Source organism: Frieseomelitta varia, unplaced genomic scaffold (assembly GCF_011392965.1).
Source record: "Frieseomelitta varia isolate USP_RPSP 00005682 unplaced genomic scaffold, Fvar_1.2 scaffold_207, whole genome shotgun sequence".
NCBI lineage: Eukaryota > Metazoa > Arthropoda > Insecta > Hymenoptera > Apidae > Frieseomelitta > Frieseomelitta varia.
In genome coordinates, this window is record NW_025109828.1 from 1,208,358 (window position 1) to 1,234,514 (window position 26,157).

At 41.2% G+C, this 26,157-nt stretch overlaps 2 protein-coding genes across 11 annotated transcripts in view; both read left to right on the forward strand.

The window, feature by feature from the left end:
• Nucleotides 1-11,580, forward strand: part of LOC122527015 (putative polypeptide N-acetylgalactosaminyltransferase 9) — a 264,654-nt gene extending 253,074 nt beyond the window's left edge. For 6 of the 7 annotated variants that reach the window (XM_043650788.1, XM_043650787.1, XM_043650790.1 and 3 more), the window contains 3 exons: nucleotides 522-632; nucleotides 7,598-7,726; nucleotides 7,996-11,580. In XM_043650788.1, coding sequence (XP_043506723.1) covers nucleotides 522-632; nucleotides 7,598-7,726; nucleotides 7,996-8,136 — 381 coding nt within the window. In that variant the 3' untranslated portion in view covers nucleotides 8,137-11,580. Of the gene's footprint in view, nucleotides 1-521; nucleotides 633-1,226; nucleotides 1,332-7,597; nucleotides 7,727-7,995 lie in introns of all 7 variants that reach the window. The other variant, XM_043650793.1, reaches the window with a different exon arrangement.
• LOC122527011 (putative mediator of RNA polymerase II transcription subunit 26) lies at nucleotides 1,528-23,316 on the forward strand. 4 transcript variants are annotated; one of them, XM_043650775.1, is made up of 12 exons: nucleotides 1,528-1,538; nucleotides 14,030-14,211; nucleotides 14,338-14,507; nucleotides 16,443-16,645; nucleotides 16,830-16,965; nucleotides 17,375-17,413; nucleotides 18,691-18,802; nucleotides 18,882-19,039; nucleotides 19,136-19,267; nucleotides 19,362-19,544; nucleotides 21,587-21,749; nucleotides 21,858-23,316. In XM_043650775.1, the coding sequence occupies exons 4-12, from the start codon at nucleotides 16,458-16,460 to the stop codon at nucleotides 22,955-22,957; spliced, it is 2,211 nt and encodes a 736-aa protein (XP_043506710.1). In that variant the 5' UTR covers nucleotides 1,528-1,538; nucleotides 14,030-14,211; nucleotides 14,338-14,507; nucleotides 16,443-16,457; the 3' UTR covers nucleotides 22,958-23,316. The 4 variants fall into 4 exon arrangements, 3 of the variants coding, with proteins under 3 accessions (XP_043506710.1, XP_043506709.1, XP_043506711.1); XM_043650774.1 differs by lacking the exon at nucleotides 1,528-1,538 and having other exon boundaries at nucleotides 13,608-14,211; XR_006306263.1 differs by lacking the exons at nucleotides 1,528-1,538; nucleotides 17,375-17,413 and having other exon boundaries at nucleotides 13,608-14,211; nucleotides 21,591-21,749; nucleotides 21,858-21,991.
• The last annotated feature ends 2,841 nt before the right edge of the window (nucleotides 23,317-26,157 follow it).

Sequence of the window (26,157 nt, forward strand, 5' to 3'; positions counted from 1 at the left end):
TTTTTTTTCGTATTTCCAGACTTTCCGGTGAAACTGATCGCCGTAGATACCCATGGCAACGCGCGAACGCCAGAGAGAAAAATAACGTGCGGGGGAAATATTTTCGATAGGAAAATCATCGTGAAAAATATTTTTCGCCCGGGATATTCGATGGGATATAATTCTTATTGTTCTCTATAGCACGCAGATATCGAAGATTGATTCGTTCCACTGTCTCTCTAACGAGAGGAATCCGTCGATTGTCAGATCCGTTCTTTTCAACCGGGCTTCGACGCTTCGTCAACTTTTCGCCATTTGGACGTTTCGCCATTTCCCTTTTCAAAGAATATCTCTCTCATCGTTGACAATTAAACGAATCGGACGTTGTTTCTTTACCGCGTGGACTTGCTTTACTCGTTACTTTTCTCTCGCTGGTGTTCGTCTCGTTAGATGGGGGGAAGAAAAAAAATTTACAAACTAACTTTTAACTGTCGCTTCTAACCGTACTAATCCGTGAAACGATTCTACTAACCAACGAACAGGTTCGTAATCTGGGAGAAGGAGGTAACACCTGTCTGGATTCGCCGGCACGCAAGGCAGACTTGCACAAACCGGCTGGACTCTACCCTTGCCATCGACAGGGTGGAAATCAGGTACAAACACGAAGGGTGAACTCGAACATCGACCAGATATTATTTTAAGCCCCCCCCCCCCCCCCTCCCTGTTATTTTAAGCCTCGCTATTTTTCAGCTATTTTTTTCACTCTGTCTGCAAGTTTCACGCTGCAAGCGAAAGCTCGACTTGTTGAGTTTCGCGAAACGCCTATTTAATTGAAATCGGATAAAAAGAACGATTGTCACTTGCTATTTTTCCAACGGAACAAACTAAACGAAAAGTCGATCTTTTGTTTGTCTAACTCGAAGCCTTTTTAAACATTCTGACATGTTCGTTCACACCTGCATGACTAGTTGTCCGTATTCTAGGCTTCCATGTACTAGCTCTGTGGCTTCGTGTTTCTTCCGTTTCTTCAGGATCGCGAGACGAGGACACAGGAACTTAGCGTTGCGCTAAGTTTTTGTGCAAGAAAATAATACCGGGCTCGGTAGAGACCGGTAGGAACGAGAAAAGAAAAGAAAAGAAAAGGAAAGAAAAAAAAAAAACAAAAAAAGTGAAATTAAAGTTCTCTCGATATTTTTCGCGGCGGAAGATTCGTAGTAATTGTTTGCAAATCTGTTGATTCGCTGCAGATCAGACACCTGGTTAGCAGCATATGTATTGACTCGCCAGGGAAACCTGAAGACCTGCACCAGCCAGTGGGTTTATATCCCTGTCACCGCCAGGGAGGCAATCAGGTACACGAATTCAGAATTCGGGCGATCGAACGTGTAACGTTTGAAATAATGATCGGGGCACGCGGTGCTTGTTTCACTTTATCCAGTCGTATGTATGTTTTTCTTGGAATCCTTGATGGTGATGGGATATTCGAAAATCTACTTGCTTGTAGCACGTTGGCTGAACGAGGAGGATTCGTTTTGCTTTCATTTAGATTCTCCTGTAACGTGGAACACGTTAGGAATGAACTTTCGAAGATTTCAGAAAGTCTCAGTATTTACAAGTTGATTTATACGTCAAATAACGCTACTATAATTCGTTGGGCGTTATGTGCTGCGAAACGATATACACAATCGTCGATTTAATTGAAGAAAAGTGAAATTACAATGTAAAACCGTTTCGAACAACAGCCACGGTCTATTTATTTGCCGACTATATCGGAAAGTTTCGTTTCAATGTATTTTAATGACACTTGTGTTTCGTTTAATAAAACACGCGCCAGGAGATGGTTATTATTTACACACCCAGGATGAAAGATAATATGTTTTCCGAACATGTATCTACGAAAGTGTATGCACATGCAGTGTAGAATTACACACTACAGTCGTATTACAGGTAATAGCGTTTCGTGACTTGGAGCCAAGTGATATTACCGAGATTATCTCCGTCATATATAATGATGCATAACTGTATCGCGGTTTGTGTGGAAATATGGACAATCAATGGATTCTCTATTCGTAACATTGCTGCGCGATATTTAGACGATAACGAGAAGCTATTCAGAGGAGCTAATTCTTGCGAGAATACAGATTCGAAAAGCGAATATCCAGGTTCCAAACTCCATCGATTTAGATTAGAAAAATTACCGAATTAATCGATTACCAAATTTCCTAACGTATTCCACGCTACAGTCCCATAAATGGCAAAACAGCCACGTTGAATTTACGAATGTTCTCGGCGGGATTGCCCGAACGAGCGTTCGTTTACGATAATAATCGTTCTGCCAAGAACGGAGAGTATCGCGGACGAAGGAAGATAAAAAAAAGAGACCATTAACCGACGACGCGTTTACCATTTAACTTGCACGCTAACTCAGTGCTAAGCTCGACCCATTTCACTGCAATTAGTAACGTCGCTAATCTGGTGCAGGTGCTCATCAATCGTCGACCTTCCTCCCTTTTCCCTCTCTCTCTCTCTCTCTCTCTTTCTCTATCTGTCTGTATATATGTATCACTCTGTCTCTGTTTCACACGAGTGGCACGATCATCCAAGCTATATACACAGCTTTCTCTTGGCCCGGCTATCTGCCGCTTGTCGTCATTTTTAGTTTCACCGTGTCGAATTAATCTTCTGACCCGCGTGGGAATCGGCACGCGTGAGGGAAATTACTCGTCGTAGGTGTAACCGGCGCTACGATAATACTCGAGGCCGCTCGGTACTAATACTCGTCTGTCTGGTTATGACGATAGTCTTTCAACGCCCATTGATAACGGGCTTGATGAATCGATCCGTTGTCCCGGTGTCATTTGTCTTGCGAAAGAGTTACTCGCCTGCCGTGCGATCAAGTCACGGAAATGAAATTCTTCGTTCCTTGCGTCCGTCAGTAATACACACACCGTTTCTAACAACACACTCTGAAATCTATTCTCTTGTAAAAATTATTCAACGCACGTGCCCACTCACCCTATTCTTTTCATCCACGTATCTTCAACAGTGAAACACGTACTCTTCCTGTTGGAACGAGTAAAAGATAAGTAAATCGAGCGACGATTAACCTCTTGCGCTGGAATGACGTGCAATATTTTGCAATATTTTAATACTTAACCTTCTAAGTACTAACGTCCGATATATCGACGGGCTCTCTCTTCTTGTTTCGAGTAGCTTGAGTCTTTGTTTGATTTGATTAACTTTGAGAACTACAATAATTAATCCGTCCACTAGCGAAGGGAGATTTAAATACCCCGAATTCTTAGAATGTTAAATGTAACCCAGGCGAAACAAATGATAAGTTTATTACTTCTTAATAATTTCTATCCAGTGATATACCGACGAATTCAAAAAGAAAACGACGAACGAATTTATTGTAGACGGTTTGGTCACTCGTTATGGTCCGCAATCAGTTGCCAGCGCAAGCGATTAAAGACTCGCGAGCGTGGAAGTAAGAAAAGGGATAGAATTCATAGAAAGATAATGACAATGACGACGAGAACAAGACTGACCGACGTGAATCCACCAGCGTACGTTCCGTACAAAAGCCGAGCCGTTGCACAGGTTCCGAGGTTTCGGCGCAAGGTTTAACAACCGTGACAACCGGTTGCAACCAAAAACACAATCAGTCGCCGCTCGCCTGGCCTCGTAAAGCGTCGCTTTAATTTAGCTATTTGCCCTAGCAATTAAGCCGCGGTTTCACGGTAATTACGTCGGTACCCCGTGAACTTCGACCGACGCGACTCTCTCTGATGCAGCCGCGGCCAGCTCGGTGCATTTTCGGCCCTGCCGAAACGATGATTTCGACGCTACTGCAACGGAATTACACTTACACGGACACCTTCCACTGTATTTCGAGACTTTTTTCGTCCAATTGTTGCACTTATTCTTTATGTATATTTCTCGTGCGCGTAAATGTCTAAACGCCGTAAAGTAATCGTTCCTGATAATAAAGACTTATTTTTTTTTTTTCCTTTTTTAGGAATCCTCTTAAAGAGAAAATCTTGGCAAACTTTCTCGAGAGCGACAATTCGATGTTCGCGATAATTTCAATTGCAACGTGATCCTGTTTAATTAAATTAACTTCGTTCGGTGATGCTATCCAAGAATTCCGAATTGTACAATACAGGATTTGCTTTTGGCCGACGGGCGGAAGAACGTTTCAGCCGGAGTTCGTTCGAAAGGAATTCCTAATTAATTAAACGGACACATCAAATCAGCAAATTAGAGAATTCTCTAAATCACCATGGAGAACACAGGCTGATGTTGGCCAGAGAATGTTCGAAATGGCACAATAATGCACGATTGAATTCAATAGCCGATGATATCGGGCGCGAAGGAATTCTCGAGTTTTGATTAACAAATACACGCGATGGCGAATAATTTTTAATTAATTCGATCAACGATAAATTCTCTAAATTATCCTTTGACACCCGTTTAATTTCGTCGATCATTCAACGCAACCATAGAATTTGCAAAAACGTAAATCGCTCGTACTTGTAAAGATAAAATTTTTGTACAGAGGTTTAAATATGAAGTAATCTGTATCAAACAGCAGCCGTGATTATTTATGACTCGTGTTAGTCAATGAAAATCGTTCTTCTTCTCGACTCCGTCCGATCTAAAAACTAAATCCAACAATAGAAACATAAACGCTTCTGTAGCGATTCGTAGGCATTGGTAATATTAAACATCGTTCGTGATAGACAGTCGTCGATTGCTGGTTACGTCGAGTAGTACACGCGCACTGTGTGTATCAACGAGTATACGCGATTGTTAGATGACTATCTAATAAAAGTCAACGATGATCGCGTCGCTACACACGAACGCCTCGATAACAGGCAGACGACGGCCAATGGATAGATTGTAATCAGACAGAGCGATTGCGTTATCGCTAAGTGAGATTAACGGCGCGTAATTATTGATAATGAGATAACGGATAATATGACAGTCAGTTGACAGTTGCCTCCTGTTTAGATAAGGCTAGATTACGGTTGTGATCGCTGCTCGTTACTGCTTAACTACTGCTGCTGTTTATCGTTAAGATTCGCGGTAATGATTTTGCAGACTCACGAATAGGCGATTAACGCGAGTTAATTGAGCTTCAGTCTCGAATGAAACAGCAAATCAACTTGTAACAGTTACGTTGTTACGATAATGGTTACGAAAATTGTTGGCTGTTTTTTTTAAATTAATTCTTTGAGAATAAACACGTCGGTACTGTGTGGAGGGGTGCAATTTTTATTTCTATTTTATATAAAAAATGGCGAGCTAATTATTTCGTTACACTGACTGGACAAACTACCAAGGATCGAAATTGTTGGCCCCTTGAGTTCGCGTAATTTACATCTGATGGCACTTGTATGTCAAACTTGTTTGATAGCATTTGTCGAACAATTCTTCCAAAAAGGAAACTTTATTCTATCGAGAGTTTATTTGACAGCATTTTATATTTCGGGAAATATTTTACTTCTACAATCCCAGTTGTGTAAAGTACAACAAATATTTTTACGATATCAGCAGAAATATTAGAAAATTTTCAACATATATAGCATATATTTAACATATGTACAACTTCATTGTATAACTATCAACATACATAACATATTTTAGAAAACCTACAAATCGATAAACGAGTATAATTCGTACTGAAGCGATACTTGTCTCTTCTTCTTTTTTTTTTTTTTTTTGGTTTTTTTTTTCCTTTCAGAATGGAAAGTGTTTGGAGGGAAATGAATGTCATTTCTATCTCGATCTCTGGTTTATGGTGGTCTGATTCATTTCATCGTGTACCGTTGAAGCAAATATAGATAGTAATGCTCGCTTGTTGTTGAACATGCGAATAACTGGTGCATGGCGTTAATCCTCGCTTTTCATTATCCTGACTCCCGTTGCTTTCGAGTCTATCGTTGCACGACAGGGGCTGCAAACCTTTGAATTTTCAACGCAGATGGTTCTGACAGCGCGGTTACTACCGTGCAACGATTTGAATAAGTACAAGCCACTGTTCATCGCTGACCACTCGTAATATTTAATGAACCCTTCGCTACACATGCTCCCCACAGCCCTCTGTACAAATTGAAATTTTCCACGTATGCCTCAAGTATACTTCGCGCTAATTTCACAGGAGAATTACTCGCGAATTCTGAATGATTTAGCGATCTTGGCTATTATCAGTTAAATGTGTCAACTGATAGTGAGAAAGAATTAATTTATTAACTATTCTGTCAATTTGCAAGGAATACAACGGGGGTACTTTGTCTTTGTGGCAAGTAAAGTTAAATTTCTGACAAAGTTAAAGGGGACGATCGTCTCCTTTTTGCGATCAGTTCATCTGAAACGATTGTTTCTGTGAATGATAAGAAAGCTTGTGACAAGAGCTTGTGAATACACACGTACTGTCAGAGATGCTTAACAAGTTACGTTCTAGCTCTCGGTCTCGTTAAGAGCAACTACAATTTGATGGAACGATGTCAGATTCAATTGACCAGTGTGATTCAGTCACGTACGAGCAGATCGAAGCAATTTCTGAGACCACTGAACTCGATTATCAACGGTCGACGTTCATTATCACGGAATCCCCTTTTGATGTAATTTCCTACTCGAATTTAATTCCTCTCGAGGCGTGTTAAACGTTACGGTGCCTACCACGCACGCAAATATTTAATTGATAACTATCTTGGTGAAATTAGATCTTAAAGTTGGAAAATAATTCACCGTAGTAGTAACATAATTTTCATATTTCATGTTTCATGATTTATCCTTTAAGAGAAAAGTTTCGTTCAGAAATTTTATCTACCACGGAGAACTCAAAGACTCGTAAAGGCTCAAACTCACACATTAATTATACGTGCAAATTTGAGCTTGTTTGATTATTGGAGTAATTACAAAGATGAAATACTCCTCCTCGTTTGCATTGAAAAGTTGAGCAGGCGTTCCCCCTTGTTATTTGCGGAAATTAAGCGAAATTAAGAAAATTATTCCTTTCTTCGTTAGAAATTAGAAACTTCTCAGTGGATCTGTGTACGATCTCTATTAAAGGTGAACGGCGAGATGGGAATTTTACTGCGAACAAGTTAAGAAGTTGTTGAGTCCAAATACTTTTAGACAAAAATCAACTTGATACGTTACAAAATACTGGAATAACAAAATATGGTCGAGAATGTATAACAAGAAAGATCTCTAAATCATTCAAACTCTCGTCTGAGTGCAGCCAAAACTTTAGCGTGTGAAGAACATAAGTGATCGCGATCGACGATACGTCAGACAAGTTACATAAAATTCCACGTTGTGCGAATGACCAAACGATTTTTAAACTCGTAACTTGATTCACAACAGAAATTCAAATCAATTTTCTCCGATCAATTTTCTCACCTTGTTTTACATAATCGGCTTCTTTTCCAACAAGTTGCAAAGAAATTTATTTAACCGGTTTGTCTCCGGTACATTTATGCTTCCGGGAGTCTTTCGGCGAATGGATACGCGGATACGTATGGCGCAGTGGCTGTCAGAACCATCGGTCATAGGCAAACAGTACAGGTCAAAATCCACGGACATTAATCTTGATCGTTTGTCACAGTACTGGATGTTGAGCAAGACCGGCGAGATCCGTCGAGACGAGTCGTGCCTGGATTACAGCGGCGCCGATGTCATCCTCTATCCTTGTCACGGTAGCAAGGGGAATCAACAATGGATTTATAATCCTCAGGTGCGTAATCCTCGTACGTTTGCGACAAATATTGGTTTCGCGCTTTAGGCAATTAATATCAAATCGCGTTTCTGATTTTTCCTGATATTTGTCGCGTCCAGTTCTGAGTCTTCTTGATGTTGCCTTTTCATTCTCCGATCTCATCTTGTTGATGCTGATTCTTCGATTAGATTCGAAACTACTTGAAAAGCATATTTCCAACAAAAGCATATTTTCTTCGTCGTCTGCAGCACTGCAGAAAGACACTGACGAGAAACGTTTGTTTTCAGACGAAGCAAATCAGACACGGCAGCAGCGACAAGTGTCTGGCGATAACGGAGAGCAAGCAGCGTCTGATAATGGAAGAATGTTCCGCAACAGCAGCGAGGCAGAGGTGGTCGTTCGAGAACTACGACCCATCGAAGCTGTGATATCGCGCTTTTTCGCGTCGCCAGTCGAAAAATCTCAGCCGAAGGTCCGATCGTGCCGATTCTTGGCTGCCTGTTCAACGTTACTCCGTCGCTAAGACACGTTTCGGTAGATAGACGCCGTGGTATCGAGGCACGAACGCCTCGAAACACCAGATCACATGCTCAAGACCGACCGCGAGGCCGGGAGAATTTATTTGAGAAAGCTATCCGAACGAACGGACAACGGCGGAGCCATCGAGAGAAGCCTTGAAGAGTCGAAGAAGCGATACGTTCCCAAAAGGCCGATCCTCGGCTGTAATCTCTAACTGTAAGACGGACAAAGTGCAATAGAAACGTCGTTTTAAGGGGTGATCGAAGAGGGATGTAGTCCTGTAACTCGGTGTACAATGAGAGAGTTGGGACACACTCGAAGAGCGATCGGGTGTCGATACACACGCTCGAGGAACGCTTTCGCTGGCATTGAAGAATTGAAAGCTTACCGGTGGACGAGAGGCACGCGATAGAACGTACGGCTTTTTAATCCTACTCTTCCGCCTCCTGGTAGTCGTTCTCAATGGGTAGTCGTTCTCTTCTCTTTCCTTTATTTTCATTGACGGGGTTCACACGTTCGGGTCATTTCTGGGAGATTGGACTCACGGCATTGCTTGTAATTATTCGGACGCTTTGCTCCACGGAAGAACGTGACCGTCGTGTTTCTTTTTTTTTTTTTTCTTTTTTTTTTTTCTTTTTTTTTTTTTTTTTTTTTTTTTTCTCTTTTTTTTTCTTTTTTTTCCCGTACAAACGCGCCTGTTCGTTTCTTACGCGCACAACGATTGGGGAATTTCTGTTAGACGGGATTTTTAGCAGTAACGTTCTTCTCTCCCTCTTCATATTTTTATAATACGAACAGACCAAAACAACATTTCGCAGCTTAGAAGTCATCCATCTTTGGAATAATTACAAGCGATATCTCGATGATGGAAATAGTTTGTAGAATGGTTATGTTAAAGATTCAGTTTAATTAGATTTAATGGTGAATTAGATATAGACGTTGCGCAAGTACTTACGAATCGAAGTGATCGGGTGTTTGGCGAACGCATAATTATATAATTAATTTAAATTAATCAATTATATAATTTAAGCGTAAGGGTTCAAGCGGATGACGAATACGCGTCAATACATCAATGACAGCGAAAAGCGTGTCGAAAAGGGAATAGGCTGTTGAATTTTATTCGGAGTTAAACGGACGAACGCGGCTGTATCGATCTCTACGAATGCCTCGATCGTCGCTTTCGTCCGTGGATTCGTTGTTTTATGAAGGACCGAGCGATTTTTGCATAAGCTGCTCACGGCGAATCGCCATCTTGGAGACGACAGTATTTTTGGAAAAGCGACGAACCGTTGATTCGTGAATGACAAATATACGGCTTATCGTTTGTACGAATTCTTTCCTCGTCAAGTGGTATTTTAAACGAAACCTTCTCTTAAATGTGCGTATAAAGATTTTTAAAATCACAAGGAAATCGAAGTGTCGAGGCAAGAACATCGTACGTTAGTCGAAAATGTATTGAAAATTTGTGTTCGTTTTTTCGCATCAGCTGCAAATAATATTCGATGATGTAAAACACAGTTCCAAACATATCAAACTTGCCGCAGCAATTGTTAAACATATCAGTACGTCGAATCGTTATTTTACAAAATGTATATGTTACGTGCATACTTTAAATTCGAAGATTTGTTAATTATTAATGTAAGAAACCTCTCGCGGAGAGGTATTCTCAGTGAAGTGAAAAAAAAAATACCTATGTTCGATAAATTCTCGTGCTATAAAAAGGGTAAATGACACGTTTAAATTCACCGATCAACGATTCGCCGAAACGATTAGCCCTTCGTTTCACAGCGCTTACAGTTGCGCTTTACATTCCAGTTTGGACGCAAGAAACCAACGATTCCAGATGCTATAGAAACCTTCTTTTTCTAATTAAAAACTTAGTACGTAAGTAGTGCATAGGGACAGAAAGAAAAGAAACGAAACGAACGAGTAATGGTTCACACATTCCGATTACGGTGTAGGAAAACTTTTTGTACATTCGTGTAAAGTATCTTGATGCCAGTTTAGATACCGCCTAAAGTAAGTTTTCCGGGTGCATGTGCGATAGTAAGTGTCATTTGCAGAGTGTGAGTCGTTTGGAAATTCGTGTAACCCTTTATTGTCTGACGGTTCGCGGATCGGAATTTTGGAAATGGTAATTCATGATTTTCATTTCGTTGTTTCATTTTTTGAGAACGAATAGAATGTAACAGAGCTGACGTTCACTTACAACACACGAAGTTATTTTTTAAACGTATATCATAAAAACGAATAACTTTTTTACACGTACAAAATATATCGTTGTAATCGAAATCCCCTTGTAGTAAAGGATCGATAATTCTTCTGCAACAAGAGACACTAGAGGGTTAAGGATCAAGATCGCAATCTGCGAGTGTCTGTGCGTGCCAACGAAATCGTAAATACATTGTACAATATTCCAATCTATCTCGATCGTCATCGATTTCCTCATAGATCACATACGTGTGAACGCCAATTTGCGTTTTCGTATATACACATTTGTCGTTGAAAGAGCGAGACACGTTTCCTTAAAAATTCATCGAGACAATTACATGGTACAATTGTTACACGCGTTACAGCCATTAATTTGGATTAATTCTCAGTATTTGTCAATTAAATAACAGTATTTATGTTCCATCGGGTTCGTTAATAATTCCCAACGTATTTAATAATTTAATAATCATTTAAGGGAATTCTACAAGTCGTAAATAATCACAGGGGAAATAGCGCAACGAGCATTCAATCGAGTACGATCGACGATAGCGATTTTGGTCCCGAACGTTTCAAACTTTGCGCCTTTTTGCAACTTGAAATATCGGCTATAAAACAACGTGCGTAGTTGAAATATTCTCAAAAAAGAAAAAAGAAACAGAAAAACGGAAATGAGAGAAGAAAAAGAGAAAGCCGAACGACCAGCATGGTCGTGACTCTTTGCGAGTAATTAAGCAAGAAGGGATTTATGTACGTATATATGTACGATTATAAATATAGATTTAAGATGGTGTAAAAGTTTATCTTCGGCAATTCGGCCGAACGGACGAATGAAAATTCAACGAGAACATTTATACAGATAGATATATACGTATATTATAAATAAATAAATAAATATATATATATATATATCGTATGTATAAATATATATGTATATTTATTTATTTATTTATATATATGACATTTTTTACATTTGGTAAGGATGTTGCATATCGTACGAACGAGAAGAAGACACAATGACGATAAAACGATAAAAGATGTAATGTATTGGACAGCCGAGCGACTTACAGTCGCACGTTAATTAATGTAATATCGAACGTGCCTTATTTCCTGTATATATACATATATGGATATTATTATCATTATTATTATTATTATCATTATTACCGAACCTCTACCGTAACGTGCAAGTATTTGTGTTGAATAAATCGATGTTGTTTTACGTTAATACCGTGGGGATCGATCATTATTCTCGACTATTTACTCGTTTATCCGTTTCTCCCATTGGATCGGTAGGAAAGATTCGCTTTGATTTCGATCGGAAGAATTAATTGACGTGGACGACGAGCGCGTGCTGTTTGTTCCTAAGATCAAGCGGGAGAATTGTTTGCGACTGAACGATTCGTTTTAAAGAATTTGAAGAAATCACGTTGGTGCGTAAATTGTTGAAATTTCCTTCTCAAGGTATTGAAACATTTTTAGAAGTGTTTCGTATGTGACGTAATGCAATACCGGTCAGGTACCGATCGTTTCCAGTATCGAACGATATTTTCTGATACTCGACGTCTTCAAGAGTTTTGCTTTCCTTCGTTTCGTCGGTTCGATTCGTCGTTGTGACGCAATGAAAATTTCCTTTGACGTGGACGAGCCGTATAATTGCACGTGATATCGAATCGGGAGTTCACCATGAAACTCGGTCGTGACACAGTTCCCGATCAACCTTGAACTATTTCGGTCCGACCGTAAATTTCCGTTTCCACTTGGTCGACCCTACGTCCTGTTAATAATTAATTATTAACAAATCGCTAAACATTTCGTGAGCCAGTACTCACGATTAATCACGATTAACCTGCCCCGTCTATTCGACGAATTTATTGCCACGGTGCATAAAATTTTTCGGTCTGACGAATGTTAGACTTTCGGTTGACGATAATTAATGGTTGGGTGGTCGGGACTTTTTTTTTATTTAAAAAAAACTCAGCTTTTGCTGGCAATTTCACGATTATCAAGGATTGCGTGTGTCTATCGAGCCATTCACCAATTATCGAGGGCTGCCACGGAAACCAAAACGAAATCGTTCGTTATTTTCGCGCAGGCGTTGTCCGCAGTCCGCGTTGCAAAGTCCCTCGCCAGGAAGATCCGCCTGTTCAAGATTCTTCGTTCATTCAGAAAATTTCCTGCCACTTGCCACACGTGTCAAACACAGATTTAACAAACTATTTATATTTGGAATATTCAACGCTATACGTTATATAGAAATATAGCGTTATTCATCTTCCACATATACAAGTCACCATGCATCATCGTGCATTTTTATCGTCAATTTTTTTCCACACGAAAGCCACATGAAACAGTCAAATAAACACGAAAAAGATGTGTACTAAGAAACGAAAAAAATATAAAAATCTACCGACGTAACATTCACGATGAATAGAATTTTATATACTTTAAGCATTTATCATCCCATACCAGAATTTTACTTGGATAATGTTTTTTAAAAAAAGAACATCGAGTCCATAATAATTATGGCGACCGAAGTTTGCGCGAAGAAATAATTTCGCAACGTTGAAAAGTGACAGTACTCCTTGTTCCTCTTCGCTCATCTATCAGCCGGGATGCCTACTTGTTGCGGGGCCGGTCGTTATTGATTAGCGGAGAAGGAGAGTAGATTTCATAGAGAGAGTGAGAGAGAGAGAGAGAGAGAGAGAGAGAAAGAGAGAGAGAGACTTTCCTCCACAGACATGAATGGTTGTGGTCCACAGAGCCAGATTTTGAGCTTGACCCGGATCCGTCACGCTGGAGTTCACGTTACCTTCACTTTCGTTGCTCGCGTTGTAAGCCGACGTGAAAAATCGAGAGTGAACAGTAGCGACCGACTTGAAATCACAGCGACAGTCTCGAATGATTGATCGAGAGATGGTACGTTTCATCCAAATTCCAAAAAAGGGATAATCGCCTCGAAAATAAAATCAAGTCGCCGTATCAAACGAAATCGAACCGAAGATCAATCAACCCTCTAAATATACCCGACTAAATCGTATCCCCGTACGATTTATTTTCTCGTGAAACAAATCTGAATAGAAAAAAAAAAGAAAAAAAAAGGAGAGAATTTTGCAAGCATCTGACACCGCAGTTGGAAAAGGAAACAAGGTCGTAAGGAGCTTCCAATATTCAAGTTTGCCCCACAGGAAACGCAATTAACCTCCATCAGGAACGTGTAATCAGCGATCTCAGGACTCGCCGGGGGTAACCGGGTGACATTTAAAAATCCGAGGACAGGGTGAGGAAAAGAAAGGAGAAGAGGAAAAAGGGAGAGGTCCTTCGGAGGATTTGCGGGTCGCACAGGCGCAGCTATGCCCGAGTTTCACCCCTGATGATGGTGTGCGAGTGCGCAGTGTGAGGGTTGGCCTGGCCGAAGGGAACGTAGACTCGGCGCAGTCGAGTGGCTTTGGCCGAGCACGAGCGGTGTTTTCGCTAGTAATCGCGCGAGTTCTATTCACGAAACCGACCCTGTTCGTGCCACCCCCTCGCGGGGTGTCTGTCACCAGAGGAAGGGTCGAGGCGTGCTCGCGAGCCACTCGCGTCATTGTCGAGTCTCCGTTAGACGCGAGAAATCGAGAAGGGCAGGGGGATCGAGATACGCGGATACAGGCGTGTCTCTTCCGCACGGTTGCACGACTTTACATCCCTCGAGTGTCAATAAGCGTATCTACGGGAGAATAAGAGGTCGCACAGTCTGGAACAGTTCATTCTCGATCATCGCGTTGCAGTGGATGGTATTTTTTCCTTTTTTTTTTTTTTTTTTTTTTTTTTTTTTTTACGCCCAAGATCGTTGATTGCATCTGTTTTTCCATTTACTACCTTTTCTTTTCTTTTTTTTTTCACTTGTCTTTCAAGTGCAGACGAGAAAAAGATGTTGTAGGTGAAAGGTAAAAACGCCGTGGTGGAAGATCATCGTCGCGCGTGCATAGTGGATTATGCGTGATCGCAGAAACGAGGAAGTGAGGTAAAAGTGTTTTTTCGGGGCAAAAGCGGCCCGGCGAGCGAGGGGGCTCCGGGACTCGAGCAACAGGTAATTTAAAAGTTGACTACCGCTCTCATACGCGTCGGGGTTGCACTTCCTACGAAACCAGCTTGATTGTTGTTAGGTCGAGATGATGCAACCTACGCGCGCGCCTTTGCTTTCAACGAGACGCGGATGTTTCTCCGTTTGTGGAATTCACTGAGTAAAAGAATTAAAATTCGATCTTTATTCTGTCGTTTCACTCCTTTCTCCATAGTCAGATTCAACGCTTGATTTCGCGTATTTATCTCGCACCAACAACTTGAAATATTTTAGCACCTATTCCTACAACAGCGCAGTACAATAATCCCAGAATGTTATCAAAAATGCAAATGCCAATCGAGTTGTAACGCACTGGTGTAAAGGAAGGACGATATTCGATGAACGTTCCAAATCACATCATTCCAAGTCAGTTCATTTGTTGGCTGTTAGAGCTCGAAACACCCACACTGCGTAAATTATTCGCGTTGCTTAAAGGTCGGACGTAAATGAAAGTATGTATATCGTGGGACGACGTGGGACGAGGATTAAACGGGTCCGCAAGTAGGTTAACTACATCGTAGATAACAGGGCTGGTTACACGGAAGGGTAGTTAAGTCTTTCGTCAAGGGGATGATTTATCGACGGGGTTGTATATTTTCCCATCGAGTAAAGGAAAGTGCATTTCGTCCATTAAGGTGTGCTTGCCTTTTCTTCAGAAACCTTTCTTAACTCGACTTGGCTTGGCTTGACTCGCTAGAATTGCATTATAAAGCCGTTCACGCGGGTCTTTTTTGCAATTGCTCCTTTCGCTTTTCACTTCGGTTCGAAAAGATCGATAAAAGAAATTAGTCACCGAAATGAAATGTTATCCACTTGAGCTGTTCAACGAGGATGTCGTTTTGCAGAAATCGAATCGGCGTAGAATTAAAATCTGTTAATTACTTGCACGTATTGCGTAATTACTCGCGCGGGATCGAGTGTCAGTAATATCGAAATACCTTTCTGCAGGAATTCTTTGCATTTTTGCAGATCGCTATTAAATGGAAATTGATTGCAATGATATTATTCGATTCTTGCAACGCAATTTCACGACACTTTACTATCAATCAAGTACAATCGAGCGTCGATACATGAAATGCGTTATTTCTATCAATACGTTATTCATCGGCTGATACAGCGATTCCTCTGTCCGTATTTTCAAAGGAGGTCATAGTGGTTTCGTTGCCTACGAACGTCTAGGAATCTTAATCTAAATACGTTGAAGTATTTTATTTATATCACATCTTACTAATAATAGTTGTGCCCGTATTGTGTCATTAGTGTGATGGAACTGAACGTGACCCGATAGCGGTGGACGTTCTCAAAAATAAATGAACCCTTTCTACGATATTTTATCGGCAACGCGGTCGGGTCATTACATGGGCAAGCAACCTGATGGCTGCTCGATATAGGAAGTTAAATGGTGCGAACGTAACATCGACAGATTGCAAATATTTACTCCCTTCGCGGTAGAAATAATTTCAAACAGTTTAAACCTGGTAATTCAATGCCATTCAATGCAGTGCTACGGATTTACAGTTTTACTTCCACTCGATTCTTCCATCGACTCATTTCAGTACGTATTTTACACTACGTATCCGTGACTACGTTCTACGTGATTTCGAATGTAATATTTTTATTTGAGGAAGGAACTAATTTTAACGTAGCGGGAAAGTATAATACAATGTGCGTAAAAATTTACGCGGAACTGAAATCTGCGATACGCGTTAAGTAGAAGCTTGTTTATCAGTCTCAAAGTTTAAAATACACCGACGAACTTTCTCGCAGCCGTATACCCCAAGTATATCTCGTCTAACGTTGAAACAGTTCCCGTTTTATCGCGCAAAGCAACACATTTTAACGTTAATTTCACTCGAAAACGAGTTCGAGCGTTACGAGCGAGACGTGTTTTTTTCATTCTAGGATAATACAAGCTCGATGCCGGAGGCTTCAGGGTCAGACGTGGCCGACGAGTCGGATTATTCGATTTTTGAGAATAAATCCGGCTTGGCCGAGGACATGAAGTTTCTGGCCAGCATGCCGGAACTGTGCGACGTGACCTTCCTCGTCGGTGACACCAAGGAGCCCATCTGCGCTGTAAAGGCGGTTCTAGCAGCCAGAAGTAGGTTCGTATCGCGACTAACCTTGCCGTGAGTGTAATTTTCTTTTCGTACAAAATTAATCTCCTCATCTTCAGAGATGATAACAATAGGAACGGTACATAATATTCCTCCAACGTTATTCCTCTTTACTCGATACTCGAGACGATTTCACGGATAAAAATAGCAATGTACTCTTTTATTTCCGTAGGGTGTTTCAAAAAATGTTTTACCAAGCACCGAGTCCGCAGCGTAAAAAGGACCCGCCGCCAAAAGAAAACAAGATTCGATTATTCCTGAAGAGAAGCTCGGAGCCGCTGTTGAATATGCAAAACGCAGCGCAACAGGTAATGGCAGTCGTTGCAGAAAGCAATAAAGTCGACACGGCATAAATCGTTTTTCTAATCGTGTGTCCAACGATACGATCGAGAGATAAAGAAAAAAGAAAAAAAGAAAAAAAAAACGAACGAAAGTAAATTAAAATGAAAATCGCACCGTTCCCCACAGATTTTTATACATATTTATTACGTGAACGCGGGTAAAGACATATTCTGCGACAACGTCGAAAAGCAATTTACTAATCGATTTCTATCACTTTCATTTTCGAAGCTTTCAATCTGAAACTAAAACTGTTGAGAAAAATTAATCGTTGTTAAGCGAGGACGATACTTAAAAGAACAGTTGCGCGTACCATGCTCGAACCTAGTCGTTGAAATGATGGAAATAGTAAGTGTGCGTTTGTTGTGTGCCGTGTAGCGGTCAGGGTTCGTGCAGCAGTTGGCTCCAATACAAGAGGTATTATTATAATAACGTCACTTCTCTATACGATTTTTGCATCCTGAAAGTGCTCCACTTTTACTCGCCAGTTTACTTCTCTCCTTTCCCTCCTCCTTTTTTTTTTTTTTTTTTGTTCACTCTGCGCTCGTTTCGAGTTTCTTTCTGTTCCTCTTTATTTTTCTCTCTGTTCTTAAGCATTTCGATAGAGAGAGAAGGGTCCTGGATAGCGATGAATCCTCGAGTCGAAGAATGCTTCACCAAGAAAAGTTGTTGTCAGTTAGACGGCATCACAACGATTAAACTTACTATTACATTATAAATTCGTGATTTTTGTAACACGGTAGACTTGAATTTTTAACTTTACTCTTTCGGTCACTGCATAATCGCTGCAGATCTTCATGATACCAATTTGATACTATTTCTATCTATTATTCAAGGATATAAAAATGTTATTTAATTATTTTGTTATTCTTCGAAAGGATTTCCACTTTAAAATTACTTTGAAAGTATCGCCGAAAATATTCTACAGAATCTATCTTTTCAAAGTTTTCGAGACGATTAATTTCATTTAAAAAGAAAAAGCCTTGCTGATCAATCTACCTGATTCTGATTTTATTTACGAGCAATTATTAGAACGCATCCCTGCGTGATTCAATTGGCATAATAGTTTTTAACGAGGTATTCATCGTTCCAGTCTGTCTCTCTCAGTGGGCATGCAAGTTTTGAATTGATTACGCGATCCGGAGAATCCGGAGTAATACAGACCGTCGCGTCGTTCTCACATCGGCAAATTTGCAATAGCCGTAGACTCGCACGACTGCAACCATAATCCTCTGTTATTCGAGGATGGCACGTAGCCGCGAAATTGACGAGACGCACAGTAGTCTGCACTAATGCGAACTCTTTCGCGACACCGATCATCGAAACGAACAACGATGGACGATCTTTTAAAACTCTCACACTCTCTCCTTGCAATTTAAAAAGAAAAATCTTGCGATAACAAGTTTACATTAGTCGACAGGTATTTTCCTAGATATTAGATATTAGAGTAACTATAATTTTCCCTGTTTTAAAGTAAGGAGAATTTGATAGATTTGTAAATACAGTTTCCTTGTTTCTTTCCTTTCCCATTTAAGATTTGAGATCTTATTCATCCATCAGTGAATGCACCAGAAAAGAAATCGCTTGGCATGAATTTGCAATTTTCAAATTTCAATTTCGTCTTGTCTATCTTTTCGTCTGTCGTAAATTCTTTTTCTTCTCCCTTTCTTTTTTTTTTTTTTTCTAAATCACAGCCGAATCAGCATCACACCGTGATCATCGAAGAGTTCGAGCCTGATGTGTTTCGTCAGTTGATCGAATACATTCACACTGGATGCGTAACGTTACAGCCTAGAACTTTATTGGGTAAGTGATTCTCATCGACAAACGCAAGCGCACCGACGCTATACGAATTTTCAAGCAATGAAAAATTTTCACTTTCAAGGATTGATGAACGCCGCTGATTATTACGGATTGGAACAGCTGAGAAAAGCTTGCACCGGGTTTGTACAATGTTGCATAACAGTGGACACTGTGTGTGCATTACTGGCGTCGGCCGAGCGATACATCCAGTACAAATGTACAAAATCCTTGGTCCATAAGGTGAGCTGAGAAAGTCGCAGAGACTTTCCTTCCCCCGTCGTTCGTTCCTCGATTTTTTCCCACACTTTCACCTAACCGTGTCCTTTTGATTCAAAGGTATTCGAATTCGTCGACGAACACGGCAACGAGGTGTTGAATCTAGGATCCTTCACCTTGCTCCCTCAGCACGTTGTTCGTCTGATTCTGGCGAGAGAAGAGCTACGAGCCGACGAGTTCACCAAGTTCCAAGTACGTGGATCTTTGGCCGTTTCAAACCACCGAATCAAGATGAATGGAAGATCTTGTCGAGATTGAGGTTTATCGAACTTTGAATTGCTTTCAGGCGGCCCTCATGTGGAGCAAGAAGTACTGCGACAGCAACCAAAATCAAGACCTGAAGGAGGTGATTGGCAATTTCCTCGAGTACATACAGTTCCACAAGATCCCTGCGAACGTGCTGATGAGAGAGGTTCATCCCCTAGGCTTGGTGCCATCGAGCATCATAGTAAACGCGTTGGCCTATCAGGTGCGTGTTACTTCAGAAACAACAGCGAGATTACTAACGCTTTTTACGCTTTCTTCCGTTCGTTTTCATTCTCTATCTTATATATCGAGCTTACGTCGTCTCTTCAGTTCAATCGAAGAAAGTCAGAACCAAGTCGAGTATTTGGATTTTTGATCATTCTTTCTTTCTTTTCTTTTCTTTTTTTCTTTTTCCTTTTATCGCAGTACCTACGAAATTGTCGAAATTACGAAAATAGTGTCCAAAGTTATTCTCTGCCTTTCGGTCGTCTTGGCCTCGTTCACTTGGACGTCGCAGACAGTACTCGAAACGCGCGAAACGAGTTTGTTCTAATTGTACGTTATGAAGCAGCCTGATCGAGATTACACTGTTGCAAGCAGCACGCTTAGTGCAGCTCCCCAGGATCGTTGTTTGCGAATTTCTAGCGAAATGAAAGCTAAAATGTACATTCTTCACGAAGGTAAACCGTAGTGTGCTCAGTTCTACGTTGCTCACGCTTCTCACGTCCTGAGAAATATATGAGACAATTATAATTGAGATGAAAGAGAATTCAAGTATGAATATGTATTTTATGGTTCTTCTCGTCCCCTTTGATACACGTATTACACCCGTTTCTCTGACTGTTGTTTTATATTATGTCGAAGAAGCATGCAGAAGATGGGACTATCTCGTTTGGAATCGAAAGATTCTCGTTTGCAAATTTCGCCGACAGTTGTACAATATTCGACGCGTACCCGCGTTATACACGCGGTATAACTTTTCTTCAAGGTCCAAGGGTTTCCTTTAAATTTCATTAAAAAAAAAAAAAAAAAAAAAAAAAAAAAAAAAAAAAGAAGAAAAAAGAAAAAGTGACTCTTGCTTTTCTGTAACGTTCTACAAACTTACTCAAAGTACTTTAATTTTTACACTCAAAGTCGATAGTAAATATATCTCTCCCTGAGACCTTCACACGTATTTCACGTAACAATATACGACACACTTTGCGTTAATGTACATGCTACACTGTTCAGAATAATTGAAAGATCATACGATACTTGAAGTATACAGGATAGCCTAGCGTTTAATGTTACGTAAAATTCATTAACAGACGTTCATGGGTTACTCATTATTGTAATATTTTTGATTATTCTAGAAAGTTTCCTGTTAATTATTCTGGAAAGTGTAAGTCTGCAATACTTTATTATTTCGACGTATAAGATGTTCCAATGCTCGATCGAATCAACCTTCAGTCACTGACTATTGTATGTGCAACCAATTTCACATCTTACACACTGTGTGTACATGTCGAAAGAAACTACCGCTCCCAAGAACATTTTTGACTGCTACATCGTATGCACACGTAATATTTATTCCAATTCAGTTGTCCCCTTTCAAACAAAACTCTCCCCTGGGCCAACCGTTTGAAATGAACGCGTCCATTTCGCTGTCCCATCGATTGTAGTTTACATGTCGTTGTTCTGCATTGAATATTTGATGGAACTTTGCAAAAAAAAAAAAAAAAAAAAAAAACTTTCACGTTTATCGTCACGCACCTTTCGAACGTGTGTAAAACATTCGATCGATCTCAGTTGAGCAACTGTAAATTCATTCACAGATAAATGATGTCTGCACACTCGCATACGTCCCCTACGATGATCAACTCATTTACTCCCTCATTGTCATTCGTTTACGCGTGTTTCACCACAACTTGTATGCCAATGCCTACGCCCCTGTCTTAACTCTTTCGGTTTCGTAGAATGACCGATCTGTCAACCGAGTCCACGTATCGTCGAGACGCGTTCGACGATTAAAATGTTCGAAAAGTCTTGCGAGGAGAATCAGACAAATTCGCTCGACGATTCGTTCGATCACGGTCGCGAGAGAAGAGAAAGTGATAGTTCTCTTGACGAAAGGGTTAAATCAAATTGCAAATCTAAAACACACCGAGCAAATTCCGCCACTCCGTGTAGAGCCAGCCATAATCCTTTATATATATTGTTTACAGCCTCCAACTGCGGAGGAGGGTGTACATGCCGTAAGTGGCTTAACCGAAGAATTTGTTGCAGGCAGACCCGACCAGTGTCGACCCCGGAAAGTTGTCCCCCCACAGAGTGAAGCACCAGGACCGTAGTCTGTCGGTGCAGTCCTCTCTGCAGGACCAGTACGGCAGCAACACGTCGTTGAGCTCGACCGGGTCTGACGAGGGGTCCGACGAGAAGCAGCATTCAGGTAGCAACTAACCTCCGGCCGCGGCCGCATTGATCGCGGCCGTATCGGACGAGCCTCGACGCGAGCGAATTCCTATTGACCACGCGGTTAATTCGCACCCGCTTGAAGGTAAATACGGCATAGCTGAGCAGGAGATAAGGGAGCGCGAACAATGGCCGAAGCACCGCCACTCCGAAGAGGAGGATATACAGCGGCTGATCGAGCAACGGAGCCAGTATCAGTCGATGAGGCAGGAGGACTCGCTGCAACAGCAGCAAGACGAGCAGCTGATCAGGAAGCAGGAGGAGGAACTCAGGAGGCAGGAGTTGCAGGAGGAGTTCGAGAGGAGGCAGAAGGAGCTGCTGAGGAAGAAGCAGCAGGAGGAATTGAGGAGGAAGAAGGAAGAAGAGGAGGAGTCGAGGAAGAAACAGCAGGAGTCGAAGCAGCAAGAGGAGTCGAAGACGTCGCACGATAAGGAAGCGGAGGACGTCGCGAGAAGGGAGAAGGAAGGGGAAGAGATCGACCGACAGAGGCTGGAGGAAGAGAAGCGGAAGGAGCAGGAGACAGCTCGAAAAACGGATTTGGAAAGCGAAACGAAGCGGCAGGAAGATGGTAAACTTTTTGAGCAACGAGAAACGCAAAGGGAAACGCAGAGGCACGAAGAGGACAAAGAGCCGAGAGAGTCGATTCCGTCTTTGAAACAGGAAGAAAAGCCGCAGCATCCACCTGAAAAAGAGAAACGAACAGAAGAGGAGCATGAGTCGGAGCTGAAACGGCGGAGGGAGGAGGAGCAACGAAAGATTCGCGAGAAGAGAAAGTTGCAGCTACCGTTGGAAGAGCTGAAGAGCGAATGGGCGTTGCGGCAGGACCTGCTGTTGCAAAGGCAGGAAGAATCGCTGGAACAACAGATCGAGGAGCTGAAACGCGAAGAGCAGTGGCAGAGTCGGCAATTCCAGCAGATGCAGGTGTACCTGGAGGGACGGAAACCCGACGAGACGGAGAAGAAGTCGGAGAAACAGCAACGGCAGAAAGAAACCGAACGAAAGAAAGTGAAACAGAGGAGAGACGAAAGAGTGGAGATCAGGGTGCACGGGGCGGAATCGCCTAAACAGGAACAGCGGCAAATACTGCAGCCTGCAGAGAGCGTGACTGGTTTCTACATAAAGTTAGTGGTGAGGCAGGAAGGCAGGCCGAATTTGGTTTGGTTGTTCAAAACTCACATATTCTGAACCTCTTCTACTCTATGTTTCACATACCACGTTTCACGCGATTTCCGTATAACGATCATCGAGTTGAATTTCCCGATCGGAAGGATTACGCTCCGCGGCATAACGATCACTTCTGTCGTTTGAATCGTCTCGCGGGAGATTTCCGTGTAACGAGTCGTTGTTACATTTTGCAGAGAGTATTTTTTCTCATATATATATAATATATAATGTCCATTGCTGGGATCTCGTTAACGAAATCGGATCGATGTACCTAGGGCGAAATCGCGAAAGACTTGGCCTTTCTTGGCAGGTAACCGTGAACGAGACACGCGTGCGCTCGCTGAAACAATTTAATAGATTGTACCGTATCGCGATTATTTTAAGAACACTCCTAATTTGTATAATCAGTGGGTTGTAACTCAGCGCGAGTAGTTGCCGTTCCACGCTAGGCAACATCACGTACTCGAGTCTATTTATTCCTAATGAAATGATTTCGTAGGCTAGGTGCACGGTATACTTTTACGTTCACTACCAGATTGATTTATTCGGGAAACTGGCAAAGTAATTCTCTGGTGGTTGCTTCCAGCGATATACAATACCGTCTATCGACGGCGTTTTCGACACCGATTTTACGAGTGTTATTTCGCAGCCGACCGTTAACGTTAACGACCACTTGCGTACTATAATTTGCACGCGTTGCTTGTCTCGGAGTTCTCGACTGTTTCTTCGATCTAATCATTATCAATTACACGGTGTCACGCGACCACGAAGAACACGACTTTCGTCGACATCGATCAGTCTTTGCTTTACCCTTACCGGTGAATCGCTACTTCCTAATATATTGTATCTATACTTGTTGACTATTCTCGTATTATTATTATTATTATTATTATTATTATTATCATTATTATTATTATTATGATTACTATGGGAGTGTCGTTTCGACAAAACTCGTCGATCTTTGTTACTTTTCAACTTTTTACTTTTGTACTCGAGCATATTTCGAAACAATCAAAGTCTAAAATGAATGCCAGTGACTCGCATTCAACGCGTTCTTGCAACGAAAATGTGTTTTTCTCAAACCTTTTGCGTGCAAACACGAACAAAGTAACAGTAGGTAACGTTCAACGTCGCAGCAGAAGGAGAAATGGTCTCGACGACAATTTCCAATCGTTTTCCTCCTTCTCAGTTCACGCCCGACGTGTTTTTCAATTTTTGTATCTTTTCAATTTCCGACGAGTTTTCCACACATTTTCTATTACATTTCATTGCGCCGCATCATTGATATGGCACCAGCCGCGCCATTTTCACCCTCCCCCGGTGCATTATACTTTCGGTATAATTTCAATTATAGATAGTAACGACAAACAATAACATGTACATAACGAGGTAACAAATTTTCCACTGGATTTTCGCTGGAGAATCGAGATCTTTCGGATTGAGAAACGACTAATTGTAAGCTACGAGAAAGCGGATTATTCGAAGACTTTTTGCTGTCAATATCGTTCTTCTTAACTGCCGCACCTAAGCTAATCGTTTAAGAGACAGAAGTTTTAATGAAAGCAGAGTATCTATGGAACATTGTTGATCGATGTAATACTCAGCATTGGTACAAAGTAGAACGACGAATCGTTGATTCGCCGGGAAGCTGAACCCTTGGTTTCGTTATTATTACGTGACCAGGAGGAACAAATAAACTATAGAAGATAGTTGTAATTATTCGTATTGCGCGCGCGCATTCTTCCTGTACTCGAAAAATTAACGTCGAGATAGTTGCCATCGACCCACAAAACGACGTCAATTTGGAACACAGATGAATCAAGCAAGCAAACAACGTACCTACGTAGATTTACGATTAAGTGACTCGAACCTGTCACGATCGTGATCGTGAAAGTTCTTCGAATGATTTCAGTTGTCTAATCGTTGCTGAAAATTAACATTCTTTGCATATTGACACGCTGATATTTTGAGACAATGCCTTGAACTTATACCAATAGTATCGAGATAGAAAATCATTCGAAAAAATTGTTATCGAATCGACGACCTCGAGTTGTGTCGGATTGTTTCTGTTGAAACTGTTCGTATTATTATCCTGCTTAGAAACGAATTGGAAACGAAACGAATATTCCGTCTTTGTTGTTAACGATGTAACAGATGTAATTGTTCGTCTCTTTGCGAAATTTCGTGCCGATTGTCTATGCGACCGCTAGTATTCGACGCAACGATTCGAGAAAAAGTTTCTGCAGTTTTATCGTTTGAGTGCGAAAAATTTCGAGCAACAACATAAGCTGGACACTCGAAGTAAAGCAAAGTAAACTGCAAACTTGTCGTTAATTTCTTCGTAATCGTGCCATGACAGTCGTGTATCGCATAACGTCGCATAATTGTTAAAACTAAGGAGAAAAAGAAGCTAATTAAGGGAGAAAGAAACTATCGTTGCATCGATTTCGTCGTTCTCCTTTCGTACAGCGTTGACAATACTTTAATCGTACGACATGTATGTCTCCTATCTCAGGCTAAATGTAAAACTACGTGTATAGAATTATGACAAAACGATAGAGAATCGTATTCTGTAAGTGTACCGCGTTTCCTTCACGACGACGCGTTCCGTTTCACGGAGCAAACGTTTTCCAACGACTGACACAAACTTTTTCAATTCACCGACACGTGATTTTCATCGGCATGGCGTATTTTTTCCATGTCGAAGTTCTTTCGATCCCTCGCTGAACTCGCTCCGACATAATTCACAGAGGCATCGTTTGATTACTACTTGAGTCTCATTCAATCCAATTATTCGACCCCTCGAACGAAGCAGGCAACAGAATCGACGTCACATCCTTTTCAACGCGCAAAAATTAAGTCACCCAATGACGAATTTACTTCTCGACCGAAAGAAAAATTCAAAGGATTCGTATCGGTCGCAAAAATTGAAATAAAACAGAAACGAAAGAAAAGAAAGTGGCAAAAAGGAAAAACAAAACAGAAATGGAAGAGTTGAACGTTATGTACATATGTGTGTGCGTATGTGTGCGTGTGTGTGTGTGTGTGTGTGTGTGTGTGTGTGTGTGTGAGTATAACATCGTTAGTTATTCGATATAATAAAATGTTATTTCTGCCGATAAATATAAGAGGATAAACTGTACAAGGCTCGGAACGGTGAACAAGTGTGGAAGAAATTGCGCGTTGTCGATGGTGATCGCATCAAAACGAAACAAAAAAAA